The sequence below is a fragment of the Phyllobates terribilis genome, unplaced genomic scaffold, assembly GCF_046119375.1.
Source record: "Phyllobates terribilis strain yellow unplaced genomic scaffold, ASM4611937v1 Scaffold_1__5_contigs__length_1240528914, whole genome shotgun sequence".
NCBI lineage: Eukaryota > Metazoa > Chordata > Amphibia > Anura > Dendrobatidae > Phyllobates > Phyllobates terribilis.
Window position 1 is genome coordinate 280,919,060 of NW_027362761.1, and position 18,354 is coordinate 280,937,413.

General features: G+C 41.5%; 1 protein-coding gene across 1 annotated transcript in view; it reads left to right on the top strand.

The window, feature by feature from the left end:
* Nucleotides 1-18,354, top strand: part of SEZ6L (seizure related 6 homolog like) — a 779,891-nt gene that overhangs the window by 694,174 nt on the left and 67,363 nt on the right. Inside the window, exon 14 of the mRNA XM_073672981.1 lies at nucleotides 13,827-14,021. Within this exon, the coding sequence (XP_073529082.1) occupies nucleotides 13,827-14,021 (195 nt within the window). The remainder of the gene's footprint in view (nucleotides 1-13,826; nucleotides 14,022-18,354) is intronic.

Genomic DNA, 18,354 nt, shown 5'->3' on the forward strand with positions numbered 1-18,354 from the left:
ATAATATAACAGAGAAGAATATAAGTAAGGGAAATAAGTTAGCAAGGTATAATAACTAGTAAAATATATTTAAATACTGAAGATTTAGCAAAAGTCCTTAATATAGTAATTTAGGAAAAATACAGTTTTCTAATATTCACATTTGCTAAGAAAATGTATATCTCCAATTTGATAACAAATAAAGTGCACAGTCAAAATTTATTAAATACAGTAATTGGGGAAAGTTCCCAATTGTAAAGCATGGCCAAGAATTATATCACTAATTGTAGAATAAAATACAAGCCCAGTATTTAAAATAACATGGTCATTTAAATGAGTTTATTTTATGCTCCACTGGTGGTTTTTGGTCCCTTTTCTATTGGGGTATTTTGTCATGTACAGTATATACCCTGCTCAAAAAAATTAAAGTGAACACTTAAACAACAGAATATAATTCCAAGTGAATCAAACTTATGTGAAATCAAACCGTCCACTTAGGAAGCAACACTGATTGACAATCAATTTCACATGCTGTTGTGCAAATGGAATAGACAATAGATGGAATTATCAAGACCCACTCAATAAAGGAGTGGTTCTGCAGGTGGGGACCACAGACCACATCTCAGTACCAATGCTTTCTGGCTGATGTTTTGGTCACTTTTGAATGTTGGTTGTGCTTTCACACTCGTTGTAGCATGTGAGGGACTCTACAACCCACAAAAGTTGCTCAGGTAGTGCAGCTAATCCAGGATGGCACATCAATGTGAGCTGTGGCAAGAAGGTTTGCTGTGTCTGTTAGCGTAGTGTCCAGAGGCTGGAGGCGCTACCAGGAGACAGGCCAGTACACCAGGAGACATGGAGGGGGCCGTAGGAGGGCAACAACCCAGCAGCAGGACCGCTACCTCCGCCTTTGTACAAGGCAGAACAGTAGGAGCACTGCCAGAGCCCTGCAAAATGACCTCCAGCAGGCCAAAAATGTGCATGTGTCTGCACAAACGGTTAGAAACCGACTCCATGAGGGTGGTATGAGGGCCCGATGTCCACAGATGGGGGTTGTGCTCACAGCCCAATGCCGTGCAGGAGGCTTGGCATTTGCCACAGAACACCAGGATTGGCAAAGTTGCCACTGGCGCCCTGTGCTCTTTACAGATGAAAGCAGGTTCACACTGAGCACATGTGACAGACGTGACAGAGTCTGTAGACGCCGTGGAAAGCGATCTGCTGCCTGCAACATCCTTCAGCATGACCAGTTTGGCAGTGTATCAGTAATGGTGTGGGGTGGCATTTCTTTGGAGGGCCGCACAGCCTTCCATGTGCTCTCCAGAGGTAGCCTGACTGCCATTAGGTACTGTGATGAGATTCTCACACCCCTTGTGAGACCATATGTTGGTGACGTTGGCCCTGGGTTCCTCCTAATGCAGAACAGTGCTAGACCTCATGTGGCTGGAGTGTGTCAGCCGTTCCTGCAAGATGAAGGCATTGAAGGTATGAACTGGCCCGCCCGTTCCCCAGACCTGAATCCGATTGAGCACATCTGGGACATCATGTCTCGCTCCATCCACCAACGTCACGTTGCACCACAGAGTGTCCAGGAGTTGGCAGATGATTTAGTCCAGGTCTGGGAGGAGATCCCACAGGAGACCATCCGCAACCTCATCAGGAGCATGCCCAGGCGTTGTAGGGAGGTCATACAGGCATGTGGAGGCCACACACAATACTGAGCCTCATTTTGACTTGTTTTAAGGACATTACATCAAAGTTGGATCAGCCTGTAGTGTGTTTTTCCACTTTAATTTTGGGGGTGACTCCAAATCCAGGCCTCCATTGGTTAATAAATTTGATTTCCATTTGTGATTTTTGTGTGATTTTGTTGTCAGCACATTCAACTTTGTACAGAACAAAGTATTCAATGAGAATATTTCATTCATTCAGATCTAGGATGTGTTATTTGAGTGTTCCCTTTATTTTTTTGAGCAGTGTATATATACAGTGCCTTGTGAAAGTATTTGGCCCCCTTGAACTTTTCTACCTTTTGCCACATTTCTGGCTTCAAATGTAAAGATATAAAATTCTAATTTTTGGGGGGAAGAATCAACAACAAGTGGGACAGAATCGTGAAGTGGAACTAAATTTATTGGATATTTTAAACTTTTTAAAAAAAAATTGAAAACTGAAAAGTGGGGCATGAAATATTATTCGGCCCCTTTACTTTCAGTGCAGCAAACTCACTCCAGAAGTTCAGTGAGGATCTCTGAATGACCCAATGTTGTCCTAAATGACTGGTAATGATAAATAGAATCCACCTGTGTGTAATTAAGTCTCCGTATAAATGCACCTTCTCTGTGATAGTCTCAGGGTTCTGTTTCAAGTGCAGAGAGCATCATGAAGACCAAGGAACACATCAGGCAGGTCCGAGATACTGTTGTAGTGAAGTTTAAAGCCGGATTTGGATACAAAAAGATTTCCCAAGTTTTAAACATCTCAAGGAGCACTGTGCAAGTGATCATATTAAAATGGAAGGAGTATCAAACCACTGCAAATCTACCAAGACCCGGCCATCCCTCTAAACGTTCATCTAGAACACAGAGAAGACTGATCAGAGATGCAGCCAAAAGGCCCATGATCACTCTGCATGAACTGCAGAGATCTACAGCTGAGGTGGGAGAGTCTGTCCATAGGACAACAATCAGTCGTACACTGCACAAATCTGGCCTTTATGGAAGAGTGGCAAGAAGAAAGCCATTTCTCAAAGATATCCATAAAAAGTCTCGTTTGAAGTTTGCCACAAGCCACCTTGGGGACACACCAAACATGTGGAATAAGGTGCTTTGGTCAGATGAAACTAAAATCAAACTCTTTGGCCACAATGCAAAACGATATGTTTGGCGTAAAAGCAACACAGCTCATCACCCTCAAAACATCATCCCCACTGTCAAACATGGTGGTGGCAGCATCATGGTGTGGGCCTGCTTTTCTTCAGCAGGGACAGGGAAGATGGTTAAAATTGATGGGAAGATGGACGGAGCCAAATACAGGACCATTCTGGAAGAAAACCTGTTGAGTCTGCAAAACACCTGAGACTGGGACGGAGATTTATCTTCCAACAAGACAATGATCCCAATCATAAAGCAAAATCTATAATGGAATGGTTCAAAAATGAATGTATCTAGGTGTTAGAATGGCCAAGTCAAAGTCCAGACCTGAATCCAATCAAGAATCTGTGGAAAGAGCTGAAAACTGCCTTTCACAAACGCCCTCCATCCAACCTCACTGAGCTTGAGCTGTTTTGCAAGGAAGAATGGGCAAGAATTTCAGCCTCTTGATATGTAAAACTGATAGAGACATACCCCAAGCGACTGGCAGCTGTAATCGCAGCAAAAGGTGGCGCTACAAAGTATTAACTCAAGGGGGCCGAATAATATTGCACATCCCACTTTTCAGTTTTTAAAAAAGTTTAAAATATCCAATAAATTTCGTTCCACTTCACGATTATATCCCACTTGTTGTTGATTCTTCCCAAAAAAATTAGAATTTTATATCTTTATGTTTGAAGCCAGAAATGTGGCAAAAGGTACAAAAGTTCAAGAGGGCCAAATACTTTCACAAGGCACTGTATATATATATATATATATATATATATATATATACAGTCATATGAAAAAGTTTGGGCACCCCTATTATTCTTAAGCTTAATGTTTTCTAAAAATTGGTGTTTTTGCAACAGCTATTTCAGTTTGATATATGTAATAACTGTTGGACACAGTAATGTTTCTGCCTTGAAATGAGGTTTATTGTACTAACAGAAAATGTGCAATCTGCATTCAAACAAAATTTGACAGGTGCATAAGTATGGGCACCCTTATCATTTTCTTGTTTTAAATACTCCTACCTACTTTTTACTGACTTACTAAAGCACTTTTTTTGGTTTTGTAACCTCATTGAGCTTTGAACTTCATAGCCAGGTGTATGCAATCATGAGAAAAGCTACTTAAAGTGGCCACTTACAAGTTGTTCTCCTGTTTGAAGCTCCACTGAAGAGTGCCATCATGGGCTCCTCAAAACAACTGTCAAATGATCTGAAAACAAAGATTATTCAACATAGTTGTTCAGGGGAAGGATACAAAAAGCTGTCTCAGAGATTTAACCTGTCAGTTTCCACTGTGAGGAACATAGTAAGGAAATGGAAGAACACAGGGACAGTTCTTGTTAAGGCCAGAAGTGGCAGGCCAAGAAAAACTTCAGAAAGGCAGAGAAGAAGAATGGTGAGATCAGTCAAGGACAATCCTCAGACCACCTCCAGAGAGCTGCAGCATCAACTTGCTGCAGATGGTGTCACTGTGCATCGGTCAACTATACAACGCACTTTGCACAAGGAGAAGCTGTATGGGAGAGTGATGCGAAAGAAGCCGTTTCTGCAAGCACGCCACAAACAGAGTCGGCTGAGGTATGCAAAAGCACATTTGGAGAAGCCAATTTCTTTTTGGAAGAAGGTCCTATGGACTGATGAAACCAAGATTGAGTTGTTTGGTCATACAAAAAGGCGTTATGCATGGTGGCAAAGAAACACAGCATTCCAAGAAAAACACTTGCTACCCACAGTAAAATTTGGTGGAGGTTCCATCATGCTTTGGGGCTGTGTGGCCAATGCCGGCACCGGGAATCTTGTTAAAGTTGAGGGATGCATGGATTCCACTCAGTATCAGCAGATTCTTGACAAAAATTTTCAAGAATCAGTGATAAAGTTGAAGTTGCGCAGGGGATGGATCTTTCAGCAAGACAATGATCCAAAACACCGCTCCAAATCTACTCAGGCATTCATGCAGAGGAACAATTACAATGTTCTGGAATGGCCATCTCAGTCCCCAGACCTGAATATCATTGAACATCTGTGGGATCATTTGAAGAGGGCTGTCCATGCTCGGCGACCATCAAACTTAACTGAACTGGAATTGTTTTGTAAAGAGGAATGGTCAAAAATACCTTCATCCAGGATCCAGGAACTCATTAAAAGCTACAGGAAGCGACTAGAGGCTGTTATTTTTGCAAAAGGAGGATCTACTAAATATTAATTTCACTTTTCTGGTGAGGTGCCCATACTTATGCACCTGTCAAATTTTGTTTGAATACAGATTGCACATTTTCTGTTAGTACAATAAACCTCATTTCAAGGCAGAAACATTACTGTGTCCAACAGTTATTACATATATCAAACTGAAATAGCTGTTGCAAAAACACCAATTTTTATAAAACATTAAGCTTAAGATTAATAGGGGTGCCCAAACTTTTTCATATGACTGTATATATATATGTATATATATATATATATACACAGTTATATGAAAAAGTTTGGGCACCCCTATTAATCTTAATCTTATTGTTTTATAAAAATTGGTGTTTTTGCAACAGCTATTTCAGTTTGATATATGTAATAGCTTTTGGACACAGTAATGTTTCTGCCTTGAAATGAGGTTTATTGTACTAACAGAAAATGTGCAATCTGCATTCAAACAAAATTTGACAGGTGCATAAGTATGGGCACCTCACCAGAAAAGTGACATTAATATTTAGTAGATCCTCCTTTTGCAAAAATAACAGCCTCTAGTCGCTTCCTGTAGCTTTTAATGAGTTCCTGGATGAAGGTATTTTTGACCATTCCTCTTTACAAAACAATTCCAGTTCAGTTAAGTTTGATGGTCGCCGAGCATGGACAGCCCTCTTCAAATGATCCCACAGATGTTCAATGATATTCAGGTCTGGGGACTGGGATGGCCATTCCAGAACATTGTAATTGTTCCTCTGCATGAATGCCTGAGTAGATTTGGAGCGGTGTTTTGGATCATTGTCTTGCTGAAAGATCCATCCCCTGCGTAACTTCAACTTTATCACTGATTCTTGATCATTATTGTCAAGAATCTGCTGATACTGAGTGGAATACATGCGTCCCTCAACTTTAACAAGATTCCCGGTGCCGGCATTGGCCACACAGCCCAAAAGCATGATGGAACCTTCACCAAATTTTACTGTGGGTAGCAAGTGTTTTTCTTGGAATGCTGTGTTTTTTTGCCGCCATGCATAACGCCTTTTTGTATGACCAAACAACTCAATCTTGGTTTCATCAGTCCACAGGACCTTCTTCCAAAAAGAAATTGGCTTCTCCAAATGTGCTTTTGCATACCTCAGCCGACTCTGTTTGTGGCATGCTTGCAGAAACGGCTTATTTCGCATCACTCTCCCATACAGCTTCTCCTTGTGCAAAGTGTGTTGTATAGTTGACCGATGCACAGTGACACCATCTGCAGCAAGTTGATGCTGCAGCTCACTGGAGGTGGTCTGAGGATTGTCCTTGACTGATCTCACCATTCTTCTTCTCTGCCTTTCTGATGTTTTTCTTGGCCTGCCACTTCTGGCCTTAACAAGAACTGTCCCTGTGTTCTTCCATTTCCTTACTATGTTCCTCACAGTGGAAACTGACAGGTTAAATCTCTGAGACAGCTTTTTGTATCCTTCCCCTGAACAACTATGTTGAATAATCTTTGTTTTCAGATCATTTGACAGTTGTTTTGAGGAGCCCATAATTCCACTCTTCAGAGGAAATTCAAACAGGAGAACAACTTGCAAGTGGCCACTTTAAGTAGCTTTTCTCATGATTGCATACACCTGGCTCTGAAGTTCAAAGCTCAATGAGGTTACAAAACCAAAAAAAGTGCTTTAGTAAGTCAGTAAAAAGTAGGTAGGAGTATTTAAATCAAGAAAATGATAAGTGTGCCCATACTTATGCACCTGTCAAATTTTGTTTGAAAGCAGATTGCACATTTTCTGTTAGTACAATAAACCTCATTTCAAGGCAGAAACTTTACTGTGTCCAACAGTTATTACATATATTAAACTGAAATAGCTGTTGCAAAAACACCAATTTTTATAAAACATTAAGCTTAAGATTAATAGGGGTGCCCAAACTTTTTCATATAACTGTATATATATGTATATCATTAAAGTCAATCTAGGCAACAATTATTTTGGTATTTAGACATTACAGCTGTCATGTAAAATTCGGAAGTGCTCTCAGTAATATGGAGAGGCAAGACAGCTAGAGACAAGGAGTCCATTGTAAAGTATGAGAAATGAGAGTTGGGGTTTTATATAGTTTTTATAGTTATTACTTAATGTTCCCAATTTCCAATCTGTGTAGAAGCATATTAGATATGTTAAGATTGTATTTGTTTCCCTCAGATAATAACAAAGTGAGATGAACTAACTAATTTCGTTCTACTAAAAGTCTTAGAAGTCAAAGTAGTTTATTTAATAGATGAAACTGCGCAAATTTCACATTATCATGGTAGAAAAATATTAAAATTTGAGAGTCTTTAGTGGTTGATATCTTTTAATGGCTAACTGAAACCTTGGTAACAAACTGCAAGCAAATTGTAGCAAGCATCACTGCATGCTACATCATTTGAGGACAGTAATAGAAGCTATGGGGCAGTGCTAGTGTCACTCACTGCTTCTATCTCTACCGCCTAGTGATCACAGGTAGAAACTGTGGAGACAGACGCAGAGTGCCGGCGCTGCACTCCTCTCTCCAACAGCTTCATGGAACCAGGACAACTTCAGAGGGAATTGATGCAAGAAAGGTTCCTGTTCCAGGAAGGGTGATAGATATAGAAACACAGTTATATAATAATGTAGGTTGAATAAAGACCTAGGTCAATCAAGTTCAACCTTCCTATTATTATTCCTGTTATTCTGCAAGGAAGTGAGTGCAGCACCGGCCTCCTGTGACATCCTGTTTAAGACTCCTCTCAAACAAAACATGACAGGAAGTGAAATAAACAAAACACATTTAGGCATTAACAGGATAGGGAGAAATATGGGGTTTTTATAATAAATCTAATTACAAAAGTTATTAAAGAGTAAAAATAGATATTTAGAAAAGACATTTTATATACCGGACTACCCTCAGGATTAAAAAGGGGTGTTGTTTTGGAAGGGAGAAGCCAACAGAGGTATTCCCCCCAAGACTGGCTATTACATGACTGGGGAGTGTCAACTAGTCCCTCTGCCTTGATTAGTGAATCCTTGCTTCAGGCGAAGGAGACTCATAAAAAAAAAACAGATGTAAATATTTATATTCAGGTGAAATCTTGGTTGCACAATATACAAGTATGGCAGTGTCCTCTATTATTTATCGTAAACGTTCAGGAGAATTTCTGAAAAGCATTAGATAACCCATAACTTCAACGAAGATCTATTATTTATGTTTACCCCTGTGTATGTTGCCTATACTAGGGTGTGTGATTGTCTTCACTGGATTCCTTCCCAAGACCCTAGCACTACAAAACAATCATTGAGCCAATACCTTTGCCAATAATATATTGAGATACATTTCATAATTGTTATAAAAACAGTTCCCAATAAAAAACTTTTTGCAATTTTTTGTAAAAAGATAACTATCTTCCTAATATTCTAATGATCACTTCACCTTATGATCGGCTTTGTGTAACTTTTGGTTACCCAGTTGAAGATGCTGATGGATGGTCCATCATTAAGTATAATAAGCCTAATTAATAGGGCACTGCAGTCTAACAGAGTTGAGTCCTGATCACTTAATTGGGCAGATATTGAGGAATTGATGTGGTGAAGGCTACAAATATGTCCCTCTAACAGATATTTACATAACTCAGTATAGCCATGTTCAAGACAGTACACAATATGCTGATATCACCGACAGTCAGTGCCACCTAAAACATCATTTGGTAGAATCAGGTTCTTAAAGGGTGGTCCACTATTGGACAACCCCTTATGAGTAGCTACCTTGTGCAGCATAGAATAATAATAATAATAATAACAATAATAAAACTGTACACTTAAATCCCAGTCTGGCATCATTTCTTTGAGTTCAGAGCTGTGTACCTAGTGGTCAAATGATATAAGCAATGTCACATGACTAGTGCAGCCAATAAATAGCTGCAGATGATCAGTGGCTGTTAATTGGCTGCAGCAGTCACATGACATTATTTACATCACATGACCACTGGGAACACAGCACCGGCAGCAAGTTAAGTATACAATTTTTTTATTTTACGCAGAGCTATTACTAAGAAATTGCCCAGTAGTAGACAACCCCTTGAAGTTAGAAAACAAACTCTGATTATAATTAGTGATGAGCGAGCACTAAAATGCTCGGATACTCAATGCTCGGGTACTGGTTGGTTGGGACGAGCAAACTGGAATGCTCGAGTGCTCAGTCCGAGTAACGAGCCCAATGTAAGTCTATGGGAAACTCAAGCATTTTTTCGGCACCTCCCCTTCTCCGGAGGTCTGCAGAGGGCCTAAAAATTGCGCAAATGGATGGGAACCGTGCTCAAATAACATGGAAATAGCATGGGGAAGACCCCTGGAACCATCTCTGACTCCCAGGTCACTGCTGTCAACAATGTTGTCAGAGTATTACGCCACTTTTACACACGCACAATAAAACATACAAAAACGAAACCAAAATGGATTTTCCTGTGAAAACAGTTAAGGAACATCCTTTCCAGGGTAATGACTTGTATATAAGGCAAAATAAATAACCAAAAACAAAAATTCTTCTCCACACCTTAGGCTATATTCACACGTAGCATTTTTGATGGACTTTTGCATTGCTTTCAACAGTGAAAAATACATTCACCAGTAAATGTCATTTTAACATTTTACAACGTTATCTGACCATGTGGTGTGTGAGATATGATCAGACACATCCTGTTTCATTTATGAAGGAGGGACTCTGAAAGTCACAAACACTATTTTTATATGGCCATCAGGCGGCCCTTACTATTCTTAAAGGGCCAGAAGTCGGCCCTCACTATTGTTAAAGGGCCATTAGCCGGCTATGCTTTATTGTTCCCATTATTAGCGAGTGGGTCTCCCATACTGTTATTGCATATGCAGTGACTGAAAGGGCTACTAAAAATTTGGATGCACTCCAATACCCCTTTGAAGAGACATAGAGGAGGGCCTCAGTAAAAAAAAAATTCCCATTATAAAGGAGTGCATCTCCTATAGTGGTAATGTCCATGCAATGACTGCAAGGGCTGCCAAAATTTGGGAAAAACCCCAATACCAATTTAAAGACACACAGAGCTGGGCCACAGTAACAACATGTTCCCATTAGAAAGGAGAGGGTCTGCTATAGAGTTATAGGCTATACAGTGGGTCCAATAGCTGCCAAAATTTAGGAAAAACCCTACTAACAATTTAAAGACACATAGAGCTGGGCCACAGTAACAACATGTTCCTATTAGAAAGGAGAGGGTCTGCTATACAGTTATAAGGTATGGAGTTAGTCCAACGGCTGCCAAAATTTAGGAAAAACCCCACTAACAATTTAAAGACACATAGAGCTGGGCCACAGTAACAACATGTTCCCATTAGAAAGGAGAAGGTCCGCTATACAGTTATAGGCTATGCAATGGGTCCAACGGCTGCCAAAATTTAGGAAAAACCCTTCTAACAATTTAAAGATACATAGAGCTGGGCCACAGTAACGACATGTTCCTATTAGAAAGGAGAGGGTCTGCTATACAGTTATAAGGTATGGAGTTAGTCCAACGGCTGCCAAAATTTAGGAAAAACCCCACTAACAATTTAATGACACATAGAGCAGGGCCACAGTAATGACATGTTCCCATTAGAAAGGAGAGGATCTGCTATACAGTTATAGGCTATGCAATGGGTCCAACGGCTACCAAAATTTAGGAAAAACCCTACTAACAATTTAAAGACACATAGAGCTGGGCCACAGTAACAACATGTTCCCATTAGAAAGGAGAGGGTCCGCTATACAGTTATAGGCTATGCAATGGGTCCAACGGCTGCCAAAATTTAGGAAAAACCCTTCTAACAATTTAAAGATACATAGAGCTGGGCCACAGTAACGACATGTTCCTATTAGAAAGGAGAGGGTCTGCTATACAGTTATAAGGTATGGAGTTAGTCCAATGGCTGCCAAAATTTAGGAAAAACCCTGCTAACAATTTAATGACACATAGAGCAGAGCCACAGTAATGACATGTTCCCATTAGAAAGGAGAGGATCTGCTATACAGTTATAGGCTATGCAATGGGTCCAACGGCTACCAAAATTTAGGAAAAACCCTACTAACAATTTAAAGACACATAGAGCTGGGCCACAGTAACGACATGTTCCCATTAGAAAGGAGAGGGTCTGCTATACAGTTATAGAGTATGCAGGGAATGCAACGGCTTCCAAAAATTTGGAGGTACTCCAAAGTCCCTTGCAAGAGACGTAGAGGTTGGACGGCCTCCTGAAAACAATGTTCCCATTATTAGGAAGTGAGTCTCCCATACTGTTTGCCTATGCAGTGAATGCAACGGCTGCCAAAAATTTGGAGGCACTTCAATGTCCCTTGCAAGAGACGTAGAGGTCGGAAGGCCTCCTGAAAACAATGTTCTCATTATTAGGAATTGGGTCTTCCATACTGTTTGCCTATGCAGTGAATGCAAGGACTTCCAAAAATTCGGAGGCACTCCATTGTCCCTTTGCAAGAGACGTAGATATGGTGATATGGTAGATATGGTGGTGATATGGTGGTGGAGGATGAGGATGAGGAAAAGGAGGAGGACAAGAGCAAATAGACAAAATCAGGAAGCGTATACCCATGTCTGAGTGTGAAGACAGAGGTGCATGGGAATAGTTAGTCATCCCTAAAAAAGACACTGTATTTGAGTTTATGTTATGCTGCTATCATTCGGTGGTGACGAGAAGTCTGGCCCAATCCAGCCCTTGTTCATTTTTATAATAGTCAGCCTGTCAGCATTTTCAGTTGACAGGCAGATGTGCCTATCAGTTATAATTCCATCAGAGCCGCCGCCAGGTTCCATGCATTGTCACACATGACCATGCCTGGCTGTAGGGTCAGCAGTGGCAGCCACAGATCTGCCTGCTGTCTCAGAGCGGTCCACAACTTTTCAGTGTTGTGCGGTTTGTCACCTAAGCATATTAGGTCCAGCACAGCTTGTTGCCACTTGACCGAGGCAGTGCTGCAGTGCTTCCAGCTTGTGATTGATGTGGTCATTTCAGAGATAGAGGCTGAAGAGGAGGAGGTGCAGGAGCTGTAGAATGTGGGGGCAACCCTGATTGACCCAGGGCCCGCAATCCTCGACGTCGGGAGAAATAGTGGTGGCTGGGGACCGAGGGATGGCCACCGCCATCAGGTTGTGGAAAGCTTCCGTCTCCACGAGCCTAAAAGGCAACATTTTGAGCGCAAACATTCGTGAAATGTGTGAATATAGTACAGTGGCCTGTGGGGCGTTGGCTACCTATTTGCGCTTGCTTTCCAAGGACTGGGGTAGGGACAACTGAATGCTGCGCTGGGACAAGGACTTGGACGTGCTTGCTGATGGTGCTAGTTGAGAGTGTGCAACGACAGGAGGAGGGCGGGAGGCATCTTCGCATGCGCCAAATCTCTCCCTGACTCAGCAGCAGCTCTCCCTTCTCTGCCTGGTTCCGGGCTATACTGTCACGAGCATAGCGGCGCCAGGTCTTATATAGACCTGTTGACGCTGTGCGGCCAGCCAATCACTGTAATGCCCATAACCCGCATGGCTACGGCATTACAGTGCGTGGCAAGCAATCCCTGCATGTTCATTGGCTCTCTAAAGAGCACCAAACATGCAGGGCAGGGACCCGAGTTCACGCCCGAGCAACCCAGAAATACTCGCCCAGCTCCAAGCTTGTCGAGCACTGTGATGCTCGGGCGAGTACCGAGCAGTGGCGAGCACATTCGCTCATCACTGATTATAATGCATAATACTATTGTAACATAGCAAGGATCAGGAGTTATAACCTGGTCTGTTAGTAGCATTAATTCAACTGAAAGTATTCCTAAACAGATAATGGCTTTATGCGCTGGAATATGAAGACAACTATTTTATCTATTGACAAATAAGAAAGCTCAATTGCATGGTCCCTGTGAGCCCAAAGTAATGTGAAAGAAAAAATGTAGAGTTACTTTGTTTAGAGGTGACTCACCAGCACTTCCTCTGTCATATCAGCAGATCTATTGAATGCATTGATTGCGGCTGTCACAATATGTTTGCTGCATCAAAGAGATAGTCGAGGGAATCAATACAAGGAAACACCCATATAATTATATACGGTGTCTGTGTCAAAATGCCAAGAAATTTGACTTTCCCTTTTGTCCTTGTAATTTACTGTCTCACTTAATATATCAGTTGTGAGATAGTAGCTGTGCTAGGATTGTGCTCAAATCTTACGCGAGAATGATTGCTAGCATTCTAGTCAAAACTGCATGTCTCCATCTGCCGTGTAAAGAGGATACGCTCAGATAAATATGTAGATGTAATCAAAAAATCAAGAAAAAGTACAGTAAATGAGGCAATGGTGATGTCAAATACTTGAACAGACGAAAGTAGGCTGAATCCACTGGGGAGATAAGCTGCAGGCAGATGTGTCTGACATAGTCTTTCTTCTCTCTCTCAGTTAACACTTAAATGCTCGGCTAAGTCAGATGTTCATGCGTATGGGGTTATCTGGAGAGATAGCAGTCTGCCAATAGCTATCTTATGTGTATTGGGGAGATTGGAGAGATAGCGGTCTTTGTCAATATCTATTTTATGTGTATGGGGGAGTCTGGAGAGATAGCAGTCTGCTAATATTTATCTTTTGTGTATGGAGATATTTGGAGAGATAGTGGTCTGCCAAAAGCTGCCTGATGTGTATGGATGAGTCTGGAGAGAAGGTTGACTGTCTCAGCATGACAATCACGAGCACTTTAGTTAATTATATTTTCATCCTAGATTAATATTCTTTTCATGTCTTTAAAGCTGAAGAGTCGCTAGCCTGTGATAATCCCGGACTACCTGAAAATGGATATCAAATACTCTACAAAAGGCTTTATCTTCCTGGAGAGTCGCTCACTTTTATGTGCTATGAAGGTTTTGAATTAATGGGAGAAGTCACAATCAAATGTATCTTAGGTCAACCATCTCAATGGAGTGGGCCACTTCCAGTATGCAAAGGTATTTATATTCCATCCCTTTTACTATAAGGTGGCCATATAAAGAAAAAAATGATAAGCCACAATGGATCAATTGTATGAGCAATGCCACCAGCACCATAATGAGACACATTAAGCATTTAAAAAACATGTTCTGACGTGGTAAATGACTGTAGTGTTAGCTTACTAAAGGTAACAAAAGATCCAATTACACAGAAGTCTGCCATTTGCCATTTCATAGGAAATATTTTGAAATGATGATTGGTCTAATTAGTCAATATTGGACGTTTTGGATGACTTTTATCCATTGTATAAGGATAGTTATACAGGGTGGGCCATTTATATGGATACACCTAAATTAAATGGAAATGGTTGGTGATATCAACTTCCTGTATGTGGCACATTAGCATATGGAAGGGGGAAAACTTTTCCAGATGGGTGGTGGCCATGGCGGCCATTTTGAAGTCAGCCATTTTGGATCCAACTTTATTTTTTTCAATGGGAAGAGGGTCATGTGACATATCAAACATATTGAGAATTTCATAAGAAAAACAATGGTGTGCTTGGTTTTAACATAACTTTATTCTTTCATGAGTTTTTTACAAGTTTATAACCACTTATAAAATGTGTTCAAAGTGCTGCCCATTGTGTTGGATTGTCAATGCAACCCTCTTCTCCCACTCTTGACACACTGATAGCAACACCGCAGAAGAAATGATAGCACAGGCTTCTAGTATCTGTTGTTTCAGATGCTGCACATCTCGTATCTTCACAGCATAGACAATTACCTTCAGATGACCCCAAAGATAAAAGTCTAAGGGGGTCAGATCGGGAGACCTTGGTGGCCATTCAACTGGCCCACGATGACCAATCCACTTTCCAGGAAACTGTTCATGTAGGAATGCTCGGACCTGACACCCATAATGTGGTGGTGCAACATCTTGTTGGAAAAACTTAGGGAACGTGCCATCTTCAGTGCATAAAGAGGGCAACACATCATCATGTAACAATTTCAGATATCCAGTGGCATTGAGGTTTCCATTGATGAAGAATGGCCCCACCATCTTTGTACCCCATATACCACACAATACCATCAAGATACGAGATGTGCAGCATCTGAAACAATGGATACTGGAAGCCTGTGCTAGCATTTCTTCTGCGGTGTTGCTATCAGTGTGTCAAGAGTGGGAGAAGAGGGTTGCATTGACAATCCAACACAAGGGACAGCACTTTGAACACATTTTATAAGTGGCTATAAACTTGTAAAAAACTCATGAAAGAATAAAGTTATGTTAAAACCAAGCACACCATTGATTTTCTTATGAAATTCTCAATAAGTTTGATGTGTCACATGACCCTCTTCCCATTGAAAAAAATAAAGTTGGATCCAAAATGGCCAACTTCAAAATGACCGCCATGGTCACCACCCATCTGGAAACGTTTTCCCCCTCCCATATACTAATGTGCCACAAACAGGAAGTTGATATCACCAACAATTCCCATTTAATTTAGGTGTATCCATATAAATGGCCAACCCTGTAGTTGTCTCTCATGACTGTCCATTCAGCCAATACTTAAATTCACCAGTCGTCAGGGGATTTTATTACATGCCTTTTCAGCTTAAAAGAAGTTCCATACTTTCTTGCAATTTTTTAAGCAGTCTTTCGATGCTAATCCTATAAATCATGTAGTGCCAAAGAGCTAAGATGTCAAGAGATTTTTATAGAGTGATATAGTCAGCCTCTTAGGACAGGAACAGTCAACTCATTTTAGTCATTTACCACTTGATAGTTTGAAGTTTAGGGACCTTAAAAACAAATTATTGTATTCTACAGTGGCCATTGTGAGCAGATGGTATCTTCAACGCCCAACGCATTTCATGTCACCCAGTAGAGATGAAAAGAGAGATTCTGCCAGGTTATACTAAACAGATGTCTGTGTTAGAGTAACTTGTTACCCAGCAATATCTGCTTTGGATAACATAGTGTGAAGCATCTGGTATGATATGAGCTTTTGATTTCAGAATCAGCCATAGTTTTATTATCCTCAAACTGGGATGTCATTAGAGCAAGTTATGAAAACATCTAAAAGAAAAGTCAAATGTCTTTTGTACTTTTTACTATGGTAAAAGCAATTGAAATTGTATTTATTACCTTTACAATAAGAAATATTATTAAAAGATGTGTATATTATGTACAATAATAATAATGAAGAAAACTCTAATCATCTGTCATGTATAGGGATAAACAAAGACAAGAGACATTTCCAACACATTCTTTAGAATCTGAATTTTGCTGTAATTGACCCTGCTAAGTTCTTTATTGAGCATTTATATAGAGCGATAGGAGGAGTTACAAGTCATCAAACTCCATTATCACTTAATGTGGCTCTTCTGTCTGAAGCTCCCATTCCAATAGACTGAACCTACAGCCAGAACAACCTCATTAATCAGTAACACTTTGATAAATAACACCCACAATGTTATACGATCTTCTAAATTTGACAGCCGGGAACACACATTTACTTCTTTGTACTGAACCTTATTCTTCATTTGTGGTTTGTAGTTTTGGTTGATTTATTGCTTCTGAAATAAAAGACTGGATGTAATTTTTGGCTTCATTTAATAAATTGAGAACACTGAAAACTAACCACATATTATATTCTGATAAAAGAAATACCAGTCTTTAAAATATGCTGAAAAGTTGCTTTTCAATGGTCCAACAGTAAATCAGTCACTAAGACAGTGGCTTTAAAATGTATAACTCCTGCCCATTATGTACCCATTCTGTAGTGGTCTGTGTCAATTCTTCTTCTTTAGTTTAGTTAAAGAAGCACTCCTCCTCCCATCAAAGTTTTTATCCTCTTAATATATTGCAATCATCATATTATATAGCACTGTGTACTTACAATTGCTAATTTTGCCTTTCTACCCAGTTACCATATTATTCGGACTATAAAACGCACTTTTTTCCTCCAAAATTTTGGAGGAAAGTGGGGGGGTGTCTTATAGATGTACCTTATAGTCCACCTGTGGCTGTGGATGGGGGGGGCTATGTCTACCAGGATGGGGATGGGGGACATGTCTACCAGGATGGAGATGTGGGACCATGTATACCAGGATGGGGATGGGGGACCATGTATGCCAGGATGGGGATGGGGGACCATGTCTAACAGTATGGGGATGGGGGACCATGTATACCAGGATGGGGATGGGGGACCATGTATACCAGGATGGAGGTGGAGAACCATGTATACCAGGATTGGGATGGGGGACCATGTATACTAGGATGGGGATGGGGGACCATGTATACCAGGATGGGGGCGGTGGACCATGTATACCAGGATGGGAGACCATGTATACCAGGATGGGGATAGGGGACCATGTATACTAGGATTGGGACCATGTATACCAGGATGGGATGCCAAGTATACCAGGATGGAGGTGGAGGACCTTGTATACCAGGATTGGGATGGGGGACCATGTATACTAGGATGGGGGACCATGTATACCTGGTTAGAGATGGGGGACCATGTATACTAGAATGGGGATGAGGGACCATGTAGTCTAGGATGGGGATGGGGGACCATATATACCAAGATGGGGATGGGGGACCAGGTATACCAGGATGGGGATGGGAGACCATGTCTACCAGGATGGGGATGGGAGACCATGTCTACCAGGATGGGTATGGGGTACCATGTAGTCTAGGATGGGGATGGGGTTCCATGTATGCCAGGATGGGGATGGGGGACCATGTATACCAGGATGGGGGCGGTGGACCATGTATACCAGGATGGGAGACCATGTGTACCAGGATGGGGATAGGGGACCATGTATACTAGGATTGGGACCATGTATACCAGGATGGGATGCCAAGTATACCAGGATGGAGGTGGAGGACCTTGTATACCAGGATTGGGATGGGGGACCATGTATACTAGGATGGGGGACCATGTATACCTGGTTAGAGATGGGGGACCATGTATACTAGGATGGGGATGGGGGACCATGTAGTCTAGGATGGGGATGGGGGACCAGGTATACCAGGATGGGGATGGGGGACCATGTCTACCAGGATGGGGATGGGGGACCATGTCTACCAGGATGGGGATGGGGGACCATGTCTACCAGGATGGGGATGGGGGTCCATGTCTACCAGGATTGGGATGGGGGACCATGTATACCAGGATGGGGGCGGTGGACCATGTATACCAGGATGGGAGACCATGTATACCAGGATGGGGATAGGGGACCATGTATACTAGGATTGGGACCATGTATACCAGGATGGGATGCCAAGTATACCAGGATGGAGGTGGAGGACCTTGTATACCAGGATTGGGATGGGGGACCA